The sequence below is a fragment of the Cricetulus griseus genome, chromosome 5 (genome assembly GCF_003668045.3).
Source record: "Cricetulus griseus strain 17A/GY chromosome 5, alternate assembly CriGri-PICRH-1.0, whole genome shotgun sequence".
NCBI lineage: Eukaryota > Metazoa > Chordata > Mammalia > Rodentia > Cricetidae > Cricetulus > Cricetulus griseus.
This window is the reverse complement of record NC_048598.1, coordinates 118,511,025-118,527,486: the sequence shown is the minus strand read 5'-3', so window position 1 is coordinate 118,527,486 and position 16,462 is coordinate 118,511,025. Positions and strand designations below refer to the sequence as shown.

General features: G+C 42.2%; 1 protein-coding gene across 2 annotated transcripts in view; it reads right to left on the bottom strand.

Moving 5' to 3' along the window:
- The window catches only part of Mlh3 (mutL homolog 3), a 38,253-nt gene that overhangs the window by 16,812 nt on the left and 4,979 nt on the right, over nt 1-16,462 (bottom strand). The window contains exons 3-7 of one of the 2 annotated variants that reach the window (XM_035445160.1): nt 13,059-13,157; nt 11,772-11,857; nt 10,928-11,032; nt 6,459-6,531; nt 1,582-2,617 (exon numbers count right to left, since the gene is read on the bottom strand). In XM_035445160.1, the coding sequence (XP_035301051.1) occupies nt 2,574-2,617; nt 6,459-6,531; nt 10,928-11,032; nt 11,772-11,857; nt 13,059-13,157 (407 nt within the window). In that variant the 3' untranslated portion in view covers nt 1,582-2,573. Of the gene's footprint in view, nt 1-1,581; nt 2,618-6,458; nt 6,532-10,927; nt 11,033-11,771; nt 11,858-13,058; nt 13,158-16,462 lie in introns of those variants that run through there. The other variant, XM_035445159.1, reaches the window with a different exon arrangement.

Sequence of the window (16,462 nt, the reverse complement as noted above, 5' to 3'; positions counted from 1 at the left end):
TTAAAATTAAAGAATAGACAAAGGATGTGGATTTGGGATTTTGTTTCCTTATTTACTTACCCATATTCTAACATAGTATCTTAAAAAGTTTTTATCACTCTTTGAGAACTTCATATACTTATACAATGTATTTCGATCAAGAACACATACACCAGAGCTTTTCTGGGCCTTGAATCCAGGTTCTGTTGCTTGTGAGGCAAACTCTTTACTGACTGAGCCTCCCCAGGCCCCAAAGCAGACTTCTGACAGCAAGTATAACACAGGAGTGTCCCCCATGTTGACTATTAGCTTTCTTTGAGGCTAGCAAGAGTGGCAGCTGTTTCTGATGAACACTGAACATCTGGCATTGGGCAAAACAATGGAACAAACCAGACCCTGTGAGGGAGTGGCCTTAATGACCAACACAAATTACCAAACTTAGAACACTCTGAAATCCAACCTGTACTGACTGGAAGAACGGCTTATCTTTCCCTTGTATATATGATGCTTATGAACTTTTCATTTCTTGAATGAAGCAGAAGACAATTTATTTCATAAAAAACATGTTTTTGATATTCCAACAGGAAAGAATAGAAGTTCTGTGACAACAGATATTTTCATGTTATAGTCCTAAGCACATAAAACAGAATTCTACATAATAGATACTTGATAAATATTTATAGAATAAATTTATTCTTTAGAATATCATAACTGAACAAATGTATCCTATTAGGCAGAAATATATAACCTAAAATGCCAACATATGACATTAGTTTCACTATAAAACACTTTAAAACAATAATGCATGTGTCCAATAAAAATGTCAATATCAAGCTGGGAGTCATGGTACACATCTTTCACCCTGGCACTCAGGAGGAACAAGGATCTCTGTGAGTTCAAAGACAGCCTAGTCTACATAGAGAGTTCCAGGCCAGCCATGGCTACATGATAAGAACCTGCCTAAAAAACAAAACACAATGCTGTGTGGTGGTGGTGGTGGCGGCGGCGGCGGCGGCGGCGGCATGTAATCTCTATGAGTTCAAGGCCAGCCTGGTCTACAGAGTGAGTTCCAAGACATCCAGGACTACACAGAGAAACCCAGACTCAAAAAACCAAAAACCAAAACAACAAAAAAGCCTCAAGAAAAACAAAAACAAGCAAGCAAAATAAAAATAAGTCAATTCAGGAATATTACATATTTATAACTCACATTTGGTTCAGAGGAATGGGTTTAACTGTGTTTTTGACAGGGACTCATATAACCCAGGCTAGCCTTGAACTTGCTACTTAGCTGAGGAGGGCTCTACCTCTATCTTCCCAGCCCTAGTCTGGACTTCCAGGAGTATATCACTACGCTCAGTTTGATGCAGTGCTGGGGGACTGAACCCAGGGTTTCACCCATGATAGGCAAGCTCTCTACCAACGGAGCCACATCCTCAGCCTCAAGAACATTCTTGCATTTTGGTTTTGCTTCTGCTTTTGTTTTATTGTTTTTCTTTTGAGACAGAGTTTCTCAGGGTAGCCCTGGCTGTCCTAGAACTTGCTCTGTAGACCAGGCAGGCAGCAAACTTAAGAGATCCGCCTGCCTCTACCTCCTGAGTGCTGGGATTAAATGCGTGCGTCACCATGCCTGACTCTGGTTTTGCTTTTGAAAAGAATATGAAGAATACTCTTTGGTAGTAAATCCAAAATAAATATAAACTCTCAAGAGAAGTTTAACTAGTGGCCTCTTTTGTTTCTTTGAAGATACTGATTTTGTGCTTACACCCTTCTTGGGTGCCACTGGTTGAGATTTGGGTATCTCAAAAATATCAGAATTTCAAGTAAGCAAAACTTCAGGGCTAGAGAGAAGGGTCAGCACATACAGGTATTTGTTTCCAAGCCTGAAGATCTGAGTTCAATCCCCAGGACCACATGGTAAAAGGCGAGAACCAACTCCTGTACCAAACCCTGAACAGTCTTTTTTTTTTTTTTTTTTTTTAAATCAATGATAAAGTTGGATTTATAAGTTAGGTACAGTAAGAAATTCACAATAACTAATAATAGAACAGGGCTGGGGGTGTGGCTCAGTGATAGACTACTTGTGTAGCATGCTTAGCACTGAAAAAATAAAAAATACACTTATAACAATGTGCTGGAATAAAAGTGCTAACATCATTTTTATTGTATTTGTACCATTATTAAATATAATAAGGTTCCTTTGAACATAATGTAATACTTACAGTTAATTTGGTAATGCACGCAGCTACTGAGTGGCGGGCAACTAGGGTATATAGCATGGATACACTGGAGTCATTTGCAGCTTGGGTGGACCACAGTGAGATGATACGAAATTGCATCATACTGCTCATACAGCAGTGTGAAACTTAAGACTTACCAGTTGCTTATTTCTGGAATTTTCCACATAATATTCTGACCTTGGTTGACTGTGGGTAACTGAAACTGAGCACTACAAGGCCACAGACACAGGCAGACAACTGCAACTGCACCCAAAATCCTCATCAAACAAAGTCTCCTCACTCTCTGCTGGTCGCTCCCTCCCAGGTCTCAGATTTCTGAGTCTTTCTTTGCAGTCCCCATGGGCAACAATGGCTTCAGCCCCAGCTCTTCCAGACAGCTCTCGGTGTCAATGTCTCCACTGTCACAAAACCAAACAGGCCTCCCCTTAGCAAACAACACAGCAGCAGCTCGTGTGAGGTCGTGGCTATGACAACCTTCTATTTCCCTGTTTCTCTAGTGATTCCTTCTCCTCTTCTACTGGTCTGCCTTCCTATTCAGCTGTTACATGGCTGAATTATTCTACGTTCAGGGCTTCTCCTCACTCCTCACATTTCTAGGTGATAAAATTTACACCATCAATAACCAACTTTATGCTGTCAACCAAATTTATATCACCAGGTCAGAACACTCTGGTCCACACCTGCACTAGCCAAACACATTCCTGCTGTCTCCTCTTGAACATTTCAAAGAGAATTTAGACTAAACTTGTGATTTTTATCCTCCCAACCTGCTCCACCTCTAATCTGGTCTTGCAACATCATCCACTTGGCCATGGAGGTCAGAAAACTAGGAGTTACCCTTGATACACCTCTCACATAACAATCCATCACCAAGCCCTGTTGACTTTTATGTCCTGCTTTCCCAATGCATCTACATTTCTCTGTTTGTTTTACTGGCGGTGAGGACACACGTGGTAGCCCAGGCTATATTATCTAGGCTTGCACCAGTGTCAGCCATCCTGCCTTGATCTTCTGAGTACTGAGTACTGGATTACATGCATAGGACACTGCACTCAGTCCTAAGGCTTTCACTTCTCCTTAGTCTACCATGAGCCTAGTTAACCAATATTTATTTCTTAGTTGCTGCAATTATCTTCTTAACTGTCTCTGTGGAGTCCCCAGAACTCCACCGGAAGTCAGTCCATTCTCCAAATTGCAACTAGAAAAGACCTTCTAAAACGCAACATGATATGACATATAGCATTCCCAAGCCAAACAAAGAACAGGAAACATCCAATTGTTTGCAGCTAGTGTCACGACAGAGCAAAGCTTCGAACAGACATTTAACACCTGGCTACTACTTCCTTCCCAGCTTTATCGCCATCCTCACTGCCCTACTGTCACCTGACAAAGAGGAAATTACAACTTACCTATTCACTACCTTATTTGACATGTTCATACTTCAGACTCATTTTTACCAAGAACCATCTGCTGACCTCCCTGACAAAATCAAACCTCCCAGTATCAGTTCTTACAACATCTTCCTAAGAGCTACATTAAAACATTATGTCTTTGTATGATTATCTATTTCTCTGACATATCTACTTTCTCTTATCATTGTACCCTGAGGGCCTGGTACAGTCCCTAGAAAATAACAGGCAAACAATATTTGTGGAGTGATTTATGTAGGAACTATTGTTTCATTAAAGCAAGTCACTACCTGATTCTGTATAATTTTTTAAAGTTTATGTGTATGAGTGTTTTGCCTGACTATATACTTCTGTGCACCACATGCATGCCTGGTGCTTGAGAGGCCAAGAGACAGTGTCAGATGCCCTAGGACTGGAGTTACAGATAGCTGCAAGCCACCATGTGGATGCTGAGAATTGAACCCAGGTCCTCTGGAAGAGAAGCCAGTGCTCTTAACCACTGAGTCATGTCTTCAGCCTCCTGATTCTGTGTAACTCTTGACAAACCTAGCAGAACACATTGTATACACTTACATAAACTTGTTACTATTGATGAAAACACTGTAAAAGAAGCTGGGGGGATGGGCTAAGCATGAGGACTTGAGTTAGATCCTTAGAATCCACATAAAAATGTCTGGTAGATGGTGCACACTTGTAATCTCAAAACTGGAGAGGGGAAGACAAGACCCTTGGAGTTCACTGGCCAGCCAGTCTAGCCTAATTGGTGATCTCCAGGCAAATTAAAAATCCTGTCTCAAAGGAGATGGATGGCATTCCTGAACATGACACCCAAGGTTATCTTTTTTGTTTTGTTTTGTTTTTCAAGACAAAGTTTCTCTGTTTTGGAGACTGTCCTGGATCTCTCTGTAGATCAGGCTGGCCTCGAACTCACAGAAATCCACTTGCCTCTGCCTGTCAAGTGCTGGGATTAAAGGCGTGTGTCACCACTACCCAGCCCAAGATTATCTTTTAGAGTTGATATGTATAGATGAGCACCCGTGTGTATACACACAGTCATAAAGGAGGAGGTTGGGGAGCTCAGGGGAAAAATAAATACTTGCTGTGCAAGCATGAAGATGTGAGTTTGGATTCCTGGCATCTACATAAAAACCTGAGTGTGGCTGTCCACACCTGTAGCTGCAACTATGGGGATGGTAGAGACAGGCAGATGAGGCAGGGGTGTTGCTGGATAACCAGTCCAGCAGAAACAGTAGTCTCTGGGTTTATAAGAAGCCTTGTCTTAAAAAAAGTAGGGTGGGCAGTCACAAAAAGGCAAACATGGTATGTACTCACTCAGATATGGATTTTAGACATAGAGTAAAGGATTACCAGCCCATAATCCACACCACCAGAGAAGCTAGGAAACAAGGAGGACTCTAAGAGAGACATACATGGTCCCCAGGAGAAGGGAAAAGGGACAAGATTTCCTGAGCAAATTGGGAACATGAAGGGAGGGGAGAGGGAGCTAGGAATATGAGAAGAGGGGAGAGGAGGGCAGGAGGGAGCAGGAAGGTTGAGTTGGGGGAAGAATAGAAGAGAGCAAGATAAGAGATACCATAATACAGGGAGCCATTATAAGTTTAAAGAGAAATCAGGCGCTAGGGAAATGTCTGTAGATCTACAATGATGACACCAATTAACAATCTAAGCAACAGAGGAGAGGCTACCTTAAATGCCCTCCCCTGATAATGAGATTGATGACTAACTTGTATGCCATCCTAGAGCTTTCATCTAGCAGCTGACTGAAGTAGAAGCAGACACCCACAGCTAAACACTGAACTGAACTGGAATCCAGTTGCAGAGAAGGAGGAGTGATAAGCAAAGGGATCAAGACCAAGCTGGTGAAACCTACAGAAACAGCTGACCTGAACAAGGGGGAGCTCTTGGTCCCCAGACTGATAGCTGGGAAACCAGCATGAGACTGATCCCCTGAATGTGGGTGTCAGTGAGATCTCGGAAATCTATGGGGCCTTTTGTAGTAGATCAGTACTTATCCCTAGCATAGGAATGGATTTTGGGAGCCCATTCCACATATAGGGATACTCCCTGAGCCTAGACACAGGGGGTTGGCCTAGGCCCTAGCCCAAAGGATATGACAGACTATGAAGACACCCTATGGAAGGCCTCACTCTCCCTGAGGAGCAGAAAAGGTATGGAATACCTTTTCTGGGTATTAGTTGGAGGGGGCAGGAGAGAGGAGGGAGAGGGAACTGGGATTGACTTATAAAATAATCTTGTTTCTAATTTAAATAAAAAATGGAGAGAAAGAAAAAAGAAAAAAAAATAGGGTGGGAAGTATTAGAGGAAGGCACCTGAAGTTATCTCTGGCCTACACAAACACTCTCTCTCAAAGAAAAAACAGTAAGAATTCTACAACATAAGATATTTTAAGGGAGCAGAAGATGAAATTCTCCCTTCGCCCACATTCATTTTCATTTCCAAGGTGACTGCTATTAATAGTTTAATGACACAGGTGTGGTGTGGTGTAGGCTTGTAATTCCAGCAGTCAGTCAGGCTGAGGCATTAGGATACCATGAAGTGAGGTAATCCTGGGCGACATCTCATAAGACCAAAAACTTGGTATGTATCTGACTTATATGTGTATTGTCAGTGTACTTAAAGTTCATTACTTTAAAACTTGTTTCAGATTCTTTAGGTCAGTTTCTCTTTATCTGCTTAAATCACTGAAATTACAATAATTTCAAGCCACACAAGTTGTCATATTTCACAACAGGAGTATCCCCCCAGAACACCAGTCAGATTATTAACTGAAGCAAAACCCCGTGCTTACCTGCTTTGCCATTCTCTTCCATTTTCGTGCTCATTAAACAGGCAATAAACTTGTTGTCCACTTGCTGGAGAACCTGCCATTCATATAGATAAATAATGTGACCCTCACAAAAAATTAGCAAAGGCTTATCTGCATAAAGAGCTAGATAACATTTGACATGCTAACATCCACAGCCAGCTGGATGGCTCCACACAGGAAGGTGCCTGTCACCAAATCTGATTACCTGAGTTTCACCTTTGGGATTACACGGAGGAGAGAACTGACTCTTGCAAGTTGTTCTCTGACCTCTATATTTATTTGCTCTAAGGCATGTATGTGAGTTCACCCCAATAAGCACAAAAAAGACTCGTTTTAAAACTCTGAGTAAGAAGCCAGGTGTTGGTGTTGCACACCTTTATTCCCAGCACTCGGGAGGCAGAGGCAGGTGGATCTCTGTGAGTTCGAGGCCAGCCTGGTCTCCAGAGCAAGTGCCAGGATAGGCTCCAAAGCTACACAGAGAAACCTGTCTTGAAGAATGGATAGAGAAAATGTGGTAATTTATACAATGGAGTACTACTCAGCAGAAAAAAGCAATGGAATCTTGAAATTGCAGGCAAATGGATGGAACTAGAAGAAACCATCCTGAGTGAGGTAACCCAGTCACAAAAAGACAAACATGGTATGTACTCACTCATATATGAATTTTAGACATAGAGCAAAGGATTACCAGCCTATAATCCTCTTCACCAAAGAAACTAGGAAACATGAAGGACTCTAAGGGATAAATGGTCCCCAGGAATGGGAAGTGGCATGAACTCCTGAGCTAATTGGGAGCATGAGGGTAGGGGAGAGGGAGCTGCCACAATAAGAGCAAGAGAAGAGGAGTAGAGGAGAGGAAATGGAGGAGCAGAAATATTGAGTTGGGGGAAAAATAGAGGAGAGAGAGCAGGATGAGAGATACCATATTAGAGGGAGCCACTATAGGTCTGAGAAGAGATCTGGAACTAGGTAGATCTCCAGAGATCTACAAGGATGACACGATCTAACAATCCAGGCAATGGTGGAGAGGATACCCTAAATGCCCTTCCCCTAAAATGAGATTGATGACTACTCTTTATGCCATCCTAGAGCCCTCATCCAGTGACTGATGGAAGCAGAGACAGACATCCACAGATATACAACTGAGCTGATCGGGAATTTAGTTGAAGAGAGGGAGGAATGAAGATCGAAGGGGTCTGTACCAGGTTGGAGAAACCCACAGGAACAGTTGGCCTGAATAAGGGAGAGCACATCGACCCCAGATGCTGTCTGGGAGGCCAGTACAATACTGATCCAGACCCCTGAACATGGATGTCAATAAGGAGGCCTCTGCACTCCAGGGAGCCTCTGGTAGTGGATTAGGGTTTTTCCCTGGTGTAAGAAGGGACTTTGAGAGCCCATCCCACATGAAGGGATACACTCTGGCCCTGGACACATGCGGAAGGGCCCAGGCCCAGCACAGGAAGATTTGGTGGACTTTGCAGAGCCCCTGTTGAGGGCCCTACCCTGCCTGGGGAGTGGTGGGTGGATGGGGTGGGGGTAGGTTGGGGTGGGGGAGGAGGGATGGGGTGAGGGGAGGGAGAGGGAGAAGGCTTACATGTGAAACAAGCTTGTTCCCTAACTTGAACTAAAAAAAAAAAAAAAAAAAAAAAAAAACTCTGCGTAAGAAGCCGGGCAGGGAAGTGGTGCACGCCTTTAATCCCAGCAGAGGCAGGTGGATCTTGTGAGTTTGAGGACAGCCTGGTCTACAGAGTGCGTTCCAGGGCAGCCAGGGTCAGTACACAGAGAAACCCTGTCTTGAAAAGCCAGAAAAAAAAACAAAACCCAGAAAACAAAAAACCCACCAACAATCAAAAAACCAACAACACTGAATAAGGTGCTTCTGGCTTCGAGACAGTTCTGAGGTAGGATAAAAGGATGGGCAAGGAGGCCAGGTTGAAGACAGGAAGGGAAGAGAGCTGGCAAGTCAGAGTACTTCTACAGTGTTTCCAGCAGGGAGACTCTGAGTAAAGAATAGAACTAAAATAAATTTATGTATCTTTTTAAAGACACTGTCTCAATGTGTAGCCCTGCCTGGCTTGGAACTCTATGTAAACCAGGCTGGCCTCCATCTCACAGAGAATCTCCTGTCTCCGCCTCCTGAGTACTGGGATTAAAGGTGTGTGTCATAACGCATTGCCTATTATACAAATTCTCAACTGTGAAAAGTAAGGAAAGCTGTTGTAGAATTTTTTTGGGGGGGGCGGGGGTTCGAGACAGGGTTTCTCTGTGGCTTTGGAGGCTGTCCTGGAACTAGCTCTTGTAGACCAGACTGGTCTCAAACTCACAGAGATCTGCCTGTCTCTGCCTCCCAAGTAATGCTCTGAAACTTTTATTTAATGATGTAAGGATATGTTGCTTTTGTTTATGCTGCATTTGTCTAACTCTGTGAAGCTGTAATTATTTGCCTGTCTAAAACACCTGATAGTCTAATAAAGCACTGAACAGCCATAGCAAGATAGGAGAAAGGACAGGCAGGGCTGACAGGCAGAGAGAACAAACAGGAGGAGAAATCTGGGAAAGAGAGAACAAGGAGAGGAGAACGATAGGGGCCGGCCAGCCACGGAGTAGCCACAGAGTTAAGAGTGAAAGTGGAATATACAGAAGTAAGAAAAGGAAAAGACCCAGAGGCAAAAGGTAGTTGGGATAATTTAAGTTAAGAAAAGCTGGCAAGAAACAAGCTGAGTGCTTGTGGCACTCAGGAAACCGGGCAGTGGTGGCACACACCTTTAATCCCAGCACTCGGGAGGTAGAGGCAGGTGGATCTCTGTGAGTTGGAGGCCAGCCTGGTCTACAAGAGCGAGTGCCAGGATAGGCTCCAAAGCCACAGAGAAACCCTGTCTCCGAAAAACCAAAAAAAAAAAAAAAAAAAAAAAGAAAGAAAGAAAGAAAGAAAGAAAGAAAGAAAGAAAAACAAGCTGAGCTAAGGCAGGGCATTTGTAAGAAAGAATAAGCCTCAGTGTGTGATTTATTTGGGAGATGGGTGGTGGGCCCCCAAAGAACAAAGAGCTTAAGAGTAAAGAGTAAAAACCAACTACAGAAAGCCATTTTGGAAGAGCTGGTCTAAGAGCAATAGTGAAAGCCACCAACAGCTTCAGACTGTGGAGGTGCCTCTCTCCAGGCTCATGCTCCACAAAGGTGTCTTTCTGGATAACCATTACCTTGCTCTAATCCTGGGTCCACACCTGGGTAGGCGTTTATTTGCATTGCTAATATCCTAGCTTGTTACCAAATCCAAAGGCACAGAGGCTAAGACAATCAGAGCAGTGTACAGAGAACACAACAAAAAAGTAGAGAGATAGGCGTGTCCTAATGAACTTCCAGTGTACAACTTCTTAACCTTTGCAGCCTCACATAGAGAGGGTCATTTAAAAGTGAGTACTTTTGCACAGTTAAGGACAATGTTGATTTATAAATAATCAGTTGGCATTTGTCACAGTTATAAAATGTAAAATCCAAATAAAATTCTCTGCAGAAATGTTAAAAGTCCTTAGCATTATCAGCCTGAACTGTAATTTATTCCCTGAAAACTGCACGAACACACTGTTAAGGATATTCTTCCTTGCTATTGAAATTAATCTGCATTTTTTTCTGATGAGAAAAATTCAAGGTTCCATCTGTGCAATGGTGATGCACACTTTTAATCTCAGTGCTTGGGAGACAGAGGCAGGTGGATCTCTATGAGTTTGAGGCCAGCCTAGTCTACAGATCAAGTTCCAGGACAGCCAGAGCTACACAGAGAAACCTGTCTCAAAAACAAAACAAAACAAAACAAAGATTCCACTCGGATTAAAAACAAAGAATCACATGTGTGATGGCTATTCTTGGTTCTCAACTTGACTACATCTGGACTTAACTAAAACCCAAGAGGCAGGTATACCTGTGGGGGATTTTTTTCTTAATTAAATTATTTAAAGTATAAAGACCCACTTTTAATTCGGACTGTTTGAAGTGAGAAATAAACCTTCAAAATCTAGATCTTTTGAGGGGGGAAGATGCACCGATAGTCTGGGCCACACCTTCTGCTGGCAGCCTATATACAGGACATGGAAGAAGGAAGCTTGCTCCCTTTGCTGGCTTGCCTTCACTCTGGATGGTAAATCCATTCCTTCACTGGCATTAGAGGCTACTTCTTCAGGATTCCGGTGTAAACTGAAGAGCAGTGAGACATCGGTGGCACGGTGGACTGAACCCTACTGGATTCTTGGGTCTTCCATTGGCAGAGAGAGCCACTGTTGGAGTAGCTGGACCACAGCCTGGAAGCCAGTCTAATAAAGCTGTCATTCTATTTGTTCCTCTAAAAAGCCTAATGCAGCATGTCTTGACTAATACAGTCTCTCTCATTGAAAATAAATTCAATTTCACAAGTTAGTCTAGCTTAACCATGACCTGGATGTCAGTGTTGGTTTTACCTGCATTGAATGAACCATTTCTTTGGTGAAGCGATACGGATAGAGTACGTTGTGAATTTTAACTGCTAAGCTCTCAGCCCGGCCACTGCTGACATCAACAGCAACCTAGAAAGACCCAGTAAAAACATAATTTTATTTTTCATGTCTGTGGAAATGTTTTTCCAATGATTTCAAAGTCCTCTAAAATACTCATTTTTGGGGGCTTGGATACTGCCTAGCATATACAAGGCCCTAGTTTCAATTTCCAGAACTGCAAAAAATAAAACCAAAACCAAACAAGTACTTTCATACATTCTACTAGAAATAGGATGAATGTAAGAAACCTATAGATCTAATAGGCTCTAAGAAAAGTTGTCTAAATTAACACATTTTTTATAAACACTGACTAAACCTGCACGATTTCAGAACAATTTGTCTATGCTCCATGATTAAGTCCGTAAAGGCATCTTAAGTGAGGAATCAGTAGTCAAATGCTTGTCTGTTACCCAGGCTCATTAACATACTCGGTACATGCTGTGACAACACGTCAGGACACACAGAACTGTTCCGGCAGATGAAATGGTGTGAAGGGTTGAATGGGTAACCCTTATTATTACCACCCTGTAAGACAGGATAAATACATCTACTCTTCACACTGAATATACATGTTTCATCCAAATTTCTTGACCTTTCTAAAATGCTGACTTACCCTCTCTACATTAAACACTAATTTCCAAATAAGTTATCTAGGAATCTGCCTACTTTCCATTCATAATTAGAAATTCATATACTCAGGCATGCCCACACCCAGCTCAAATGAAGTTCAAATTTACAAACAGGCAAAGAAAAAGTACTGCAGACCCACCTCTGGGTAACGGGCAAATACTGGATTGTTCCATTCTGAAAATAAAGACTGAAGTGACTCACTGACAGCAGCAGCACCCACAGCGTCTAGGACAAAGAGGGACAGCTGCCATCAAGAACCCAGAAAAGAGTGTCCCTTCCTATTCCGCTATAGCCTCGATACCAAAAAACAGGCACATTGTCCCTTCATCCTACAAATGGTCAGAGCCTGTACCATATCCCTACATTTGGTTTGGTGTTACTTCTTTGGTTTGGAGACAGGGTCTGGCTGGCCTAGAATTCACTATGCAGACCAGGATAGGCCTCAAACTTACAAAGACTCACTTGCCATTCCCTCCCCTCCCAAGTGCTGAGATTAAAGGAGTGCACCACCACTGCCCAGATTGATGCTACTTTTAAAACAGTATTCTGACTACACCTTCTGAGGCAGTATCTCTCTAAATTGTTTAGAAGAATGGTTCTCAACCTTCCTAATGCTGCCACCCTTTAATACAGTTCCTCATGTTGTGACCCCAAACATAAAATTATTCCATTGCTACTTTATAACTATAATTTTGCTGCTGTTGTGTATGTAATTTAAATATCTGATATGCAACCCAAGGGGTCACAACCCACAGGTTGAGAACCACTAGTCTGTTTCAGGGGCCTGGAGAGATGGCTCAGAGGTTAAGAGGACCTCTGCTCTTGCAGAGGTCCCAGGTCTGGTTCCTGGTACCCACATGGTGGCTCACAACCATCTCCAGTTCCAGAGAATCTGATGCCCTCCTCTGGTCAAGGGCACTTCGTATGCATGGTACACAGACATGCATGCAGGCAAAAATACCCACACACAAAGTAAATCTAAGTAAGTTTTAAAACAAAAGTGTGTGTATAGAAAAAAAAACTATAGTTCAAAATTTCTTGTTGCCTTTTGATAAAAATATACTTAATCTATTTTAAGAAACAGCAAAAACAAAAATAATAGGTTTCTTTAGCTTTTTTTCTAAGATCAAACTACTGTAATATGGAGAAATTCAATCTTCAAAAATAAGAAACCTTTCCCCAGTCACAGACACCATAGCATAAGCATAATCACCCAGCACCAACTTCCAGTCTGGAAAAGCAATTTCTGATCTAAATGCATGTACTGAATTACTTAGTTCTGCTGTTAAACAGAGCCCTGGGGAATGCCTGGTTCCTGAAGCACAGCTGGTGCTGATCAAGCTTCAGAATGCGGCTTAGTCTTCTGCATTAAGTGGGACAGGGTGTACTAGGTGTCTCCACATACAACCTCTGGCATTGCTCTCACCTCTGTCGTTCTGTCTCAACATAGTCCTCTCTTCCTGGGCTCTTGGAAGGAAAGGAAGAATAAGATCGCTTCTAAAAGGATGACACCTGTACTGAACCCCTAAACAAAAAAGAAAAATCTACAAATTTGAACTCAACATACAAATAAACTATTAAAATTGTATAAAATCTCTTTCTCAACAAACTGAAAGAAAACATAAGGCAGACTACTAAACACTACATGGAAAGTATTTTCAATGAAATTATCTAACTTATTTACATGAACACGTCATCTCTTTATCCCCATATTGTGTGATTTTCAATGTTGCAATGAGCAGGTTGCTAGGACATATGAAGCGATGTCTTCAGACATGTTTCACAGTCATATCTTGGGTAAATGATGCAGCTACGGAAACCAGCGGATAAAGTTGGGGTGCTGCTAAATACCCTACAAGGCCTAGTTACTCAGGAAAGCTTGTCAGACACACAGGTGTATTTATGGTCACTCACAACCTGGTGCAGCCTCCACAAATTCCCAACTTTTATGTCTCTTATCCACAATCTATGTCGATACTGTAATCATGATTTCATTGTATTACATGGCTATCCCTAATAGACTAAAATATTGAGAAGTCAGAGAGGCTTCAATGTGACAACACCTACCAAGGTGTAAAAAACAACAAATGATGAATGAGGGGCAGGGCTGGAGAGATGGCTCAGAGGTTAAGAACACTGGCTGCTCTTCCAGAGTTTCTGAGTTCAATTCCCAGCAACCACATGGTAGCTCACAACCATCTGTAATGGGATCTAATACCCTCTTCTGACATGTAAGCATACATGAAGACAGAACACTCATACAAATAAAATAAATCTTTCTTTTAAAAAAAGGTGAATGAGTGGATGAAAGTTACTCTATTCAAACACCAAAGTCTGGAACAACACAGTCTAAACTCTAACCATTGGAAGGAAGGAAGGAAGGGGAGGGAGGGAGGGAGGGAGGGAGGGAGGGAGGAAGGAGGGAGGGAGGGAGGGAGGGAGGGAAGGGAGAGCAGATTTAAGTCTTAGAAACAACTCTGAAGAGACGGTTTTGAAAAGGGGTAGTATGGGGCCTGGAGAGATGGCTCAGTGGTTAAGAGCACCAGCTGCACTTCCAGAAGATCTGGGTTCAATTCCCAGCAGCCACATGGTGGCTCACAGCCATGGAATTCTAGTTCCATGGGATTTGATGCCCTCTTCTGGCCTCCATGGCATGAGACATGAACATAGTACACACAATATATACAGGCAAAAACATTCAAATACATGAAATTTTAAAAAAAATTAAAAGGAGGGGGGAACACATAACAGAATTATCAAAAAAGACAAGCCTGTTGAACAAAAACTAAAGTTAAGAGATTAGCTAAAATAAAGTTGTGTCACATGCCCTTAATCCCAGTACCTGGGAGGCAGAGGCAGGCAGATCTCTTTGAATTCGAGCCCAGCCAGGTCAACAGATCGAGTTCCAGGCCAGCTAGTGCTAAACAGAGAAACCGTGTCTCAAAAAACAAGAACAAAAGAGAAAGACTGATTGATTGAATTGGGACTGTAGCTCAATTATAGTAAAATGTTTAGCTAATATATAAGCTAAAGAAGATATTTTTTAAAAAAGTATTTTTATTTTATGTGCATTGGTGCATTGGTATGTCTTTGGTAGGCTGTCAGATCTTGGAGTTATGGACAGCTGTGAGCTGCCATGTGAGTGCTGGGAATTGAACCCGGGTCCTCTGGAAGAGCAGTCAGTGCCCTTAACCACCGAGCCATCTCTCCAGCCCCTAAAGAAGATATTTTTAAAGGAAAAAGAATCCCAGGGATTAGGAATATGACGGTTATTCCAAATTTACCTTTATATAACAAAATCTTGGTTTCATGTAGCCAAGCTGGCCTCAAGATGTGTATAAGGATGACGACCTTTACCTGATCTTTCTGCCGCCACATCCCAAGTGCTAAAATGAGCTGACCTTTAACGCTTCTCTTAGTAGAATGTTGCATGTTCACATTTTCATGTGTAGTCATGTCTTAATGTCCCACTGTAAAGAGCCAGTCCCATGTGAAGGGGGGATGTGTGGTGCCATCGTTTCAATGAACTTGTTTTGATGCCACTTGACTTAACCTAACTCTCCAAAGTCCAGATGGTGAAGTGCACTGAAGTAGTTCCAACACCAAACCCTACTTAACAGGAGCAGATGTTTATGCTGAGTGTGGCAGCTAAGACCGCCCCCCCTTGTTTTGGCAGCAACCACCTCACAGCTGCACATAATCCTGTTATTTTTTGGCACTGTGTCAGAAGCAGTTACATTTCAGGAAGATGAGGTGCCGGCGCCTTAGATGTTCCTCTCCGATAAGCATTCAGCACATACAAACCAGTACATATGACCTAGACCGAAAAGCACATAAAGATGCCTTAACAGCAACTGGATAGTCTCAAGAGCAATCCTGAAAATAAGGGGTTTTCTCCTCCTATGAAATTCTCTATAAGTTACAATAGTGATCTTTTTTCCCATGAGGAAAAAAATTTGAGGAACATTTAAAACTAAAGGATTTATTTAACATCAGAGCCTCCAACTAGAGATATTTATCCTAAGGAGACATTGTAATTTGCAATTACATTCATACAATATACATTCTTTTACAGCATGCGAGACTTTTAACAGGGATGCATATTTAATGTTTACCTACTAGTGAAAGCTGAGATTATAGCCAGATGGAAATCAGCTTTACCGTCTCCCAACATCTGGCTCTCAACACATTGCCAAAACAATGTCACTTTTAATGTTGCCTGAAACCTGAGAACCCAGAGTCCTAGACTAGGCTCTGGTGTAGCTTTGTGGCACAACCTCAAAGCCACATTGATATCAATGTCTTGTATCAGAGATGTATCAAGTGGATTGATATATACATTATAATAAGGTACATTTGAAAAATATGTTATGAAGGCACTATCTAGCCTTTATTCTGGAAAAACGTTTGCCCAGACCCTGCTTCTGGGGAAGCTCACAAAACCCCACTGCACTGGCCTACATATCTTACTGGAAACTCAGGATAAATTGAGGCTCTTCCCAACCTTAGGCTGATAGCCACAGACAGAAGCAGTCGTCTGTCTAAAGACAAACTTCTAGAAGTATATTTGGGAAAAAAAGGGGAAACACTAGATAAGTACCATGTGTCTTTTTAGATATACACAGCATAATTTTATTAAAATGAAGTTTCCTCCCTCTTCCACACACACACACACACACACACATCTTAGACACATGTAATTACCTATGTTTTTATCAATCATCACTAAATTATTATTTTTTTTGGTGGGGGGTTTCAAGACAGGGTTTTTCTGTGTAGCCCTGGCTGTCCTAGTACTCTCTCTGTAGACCAGGCTGGTCTCGAACTCAC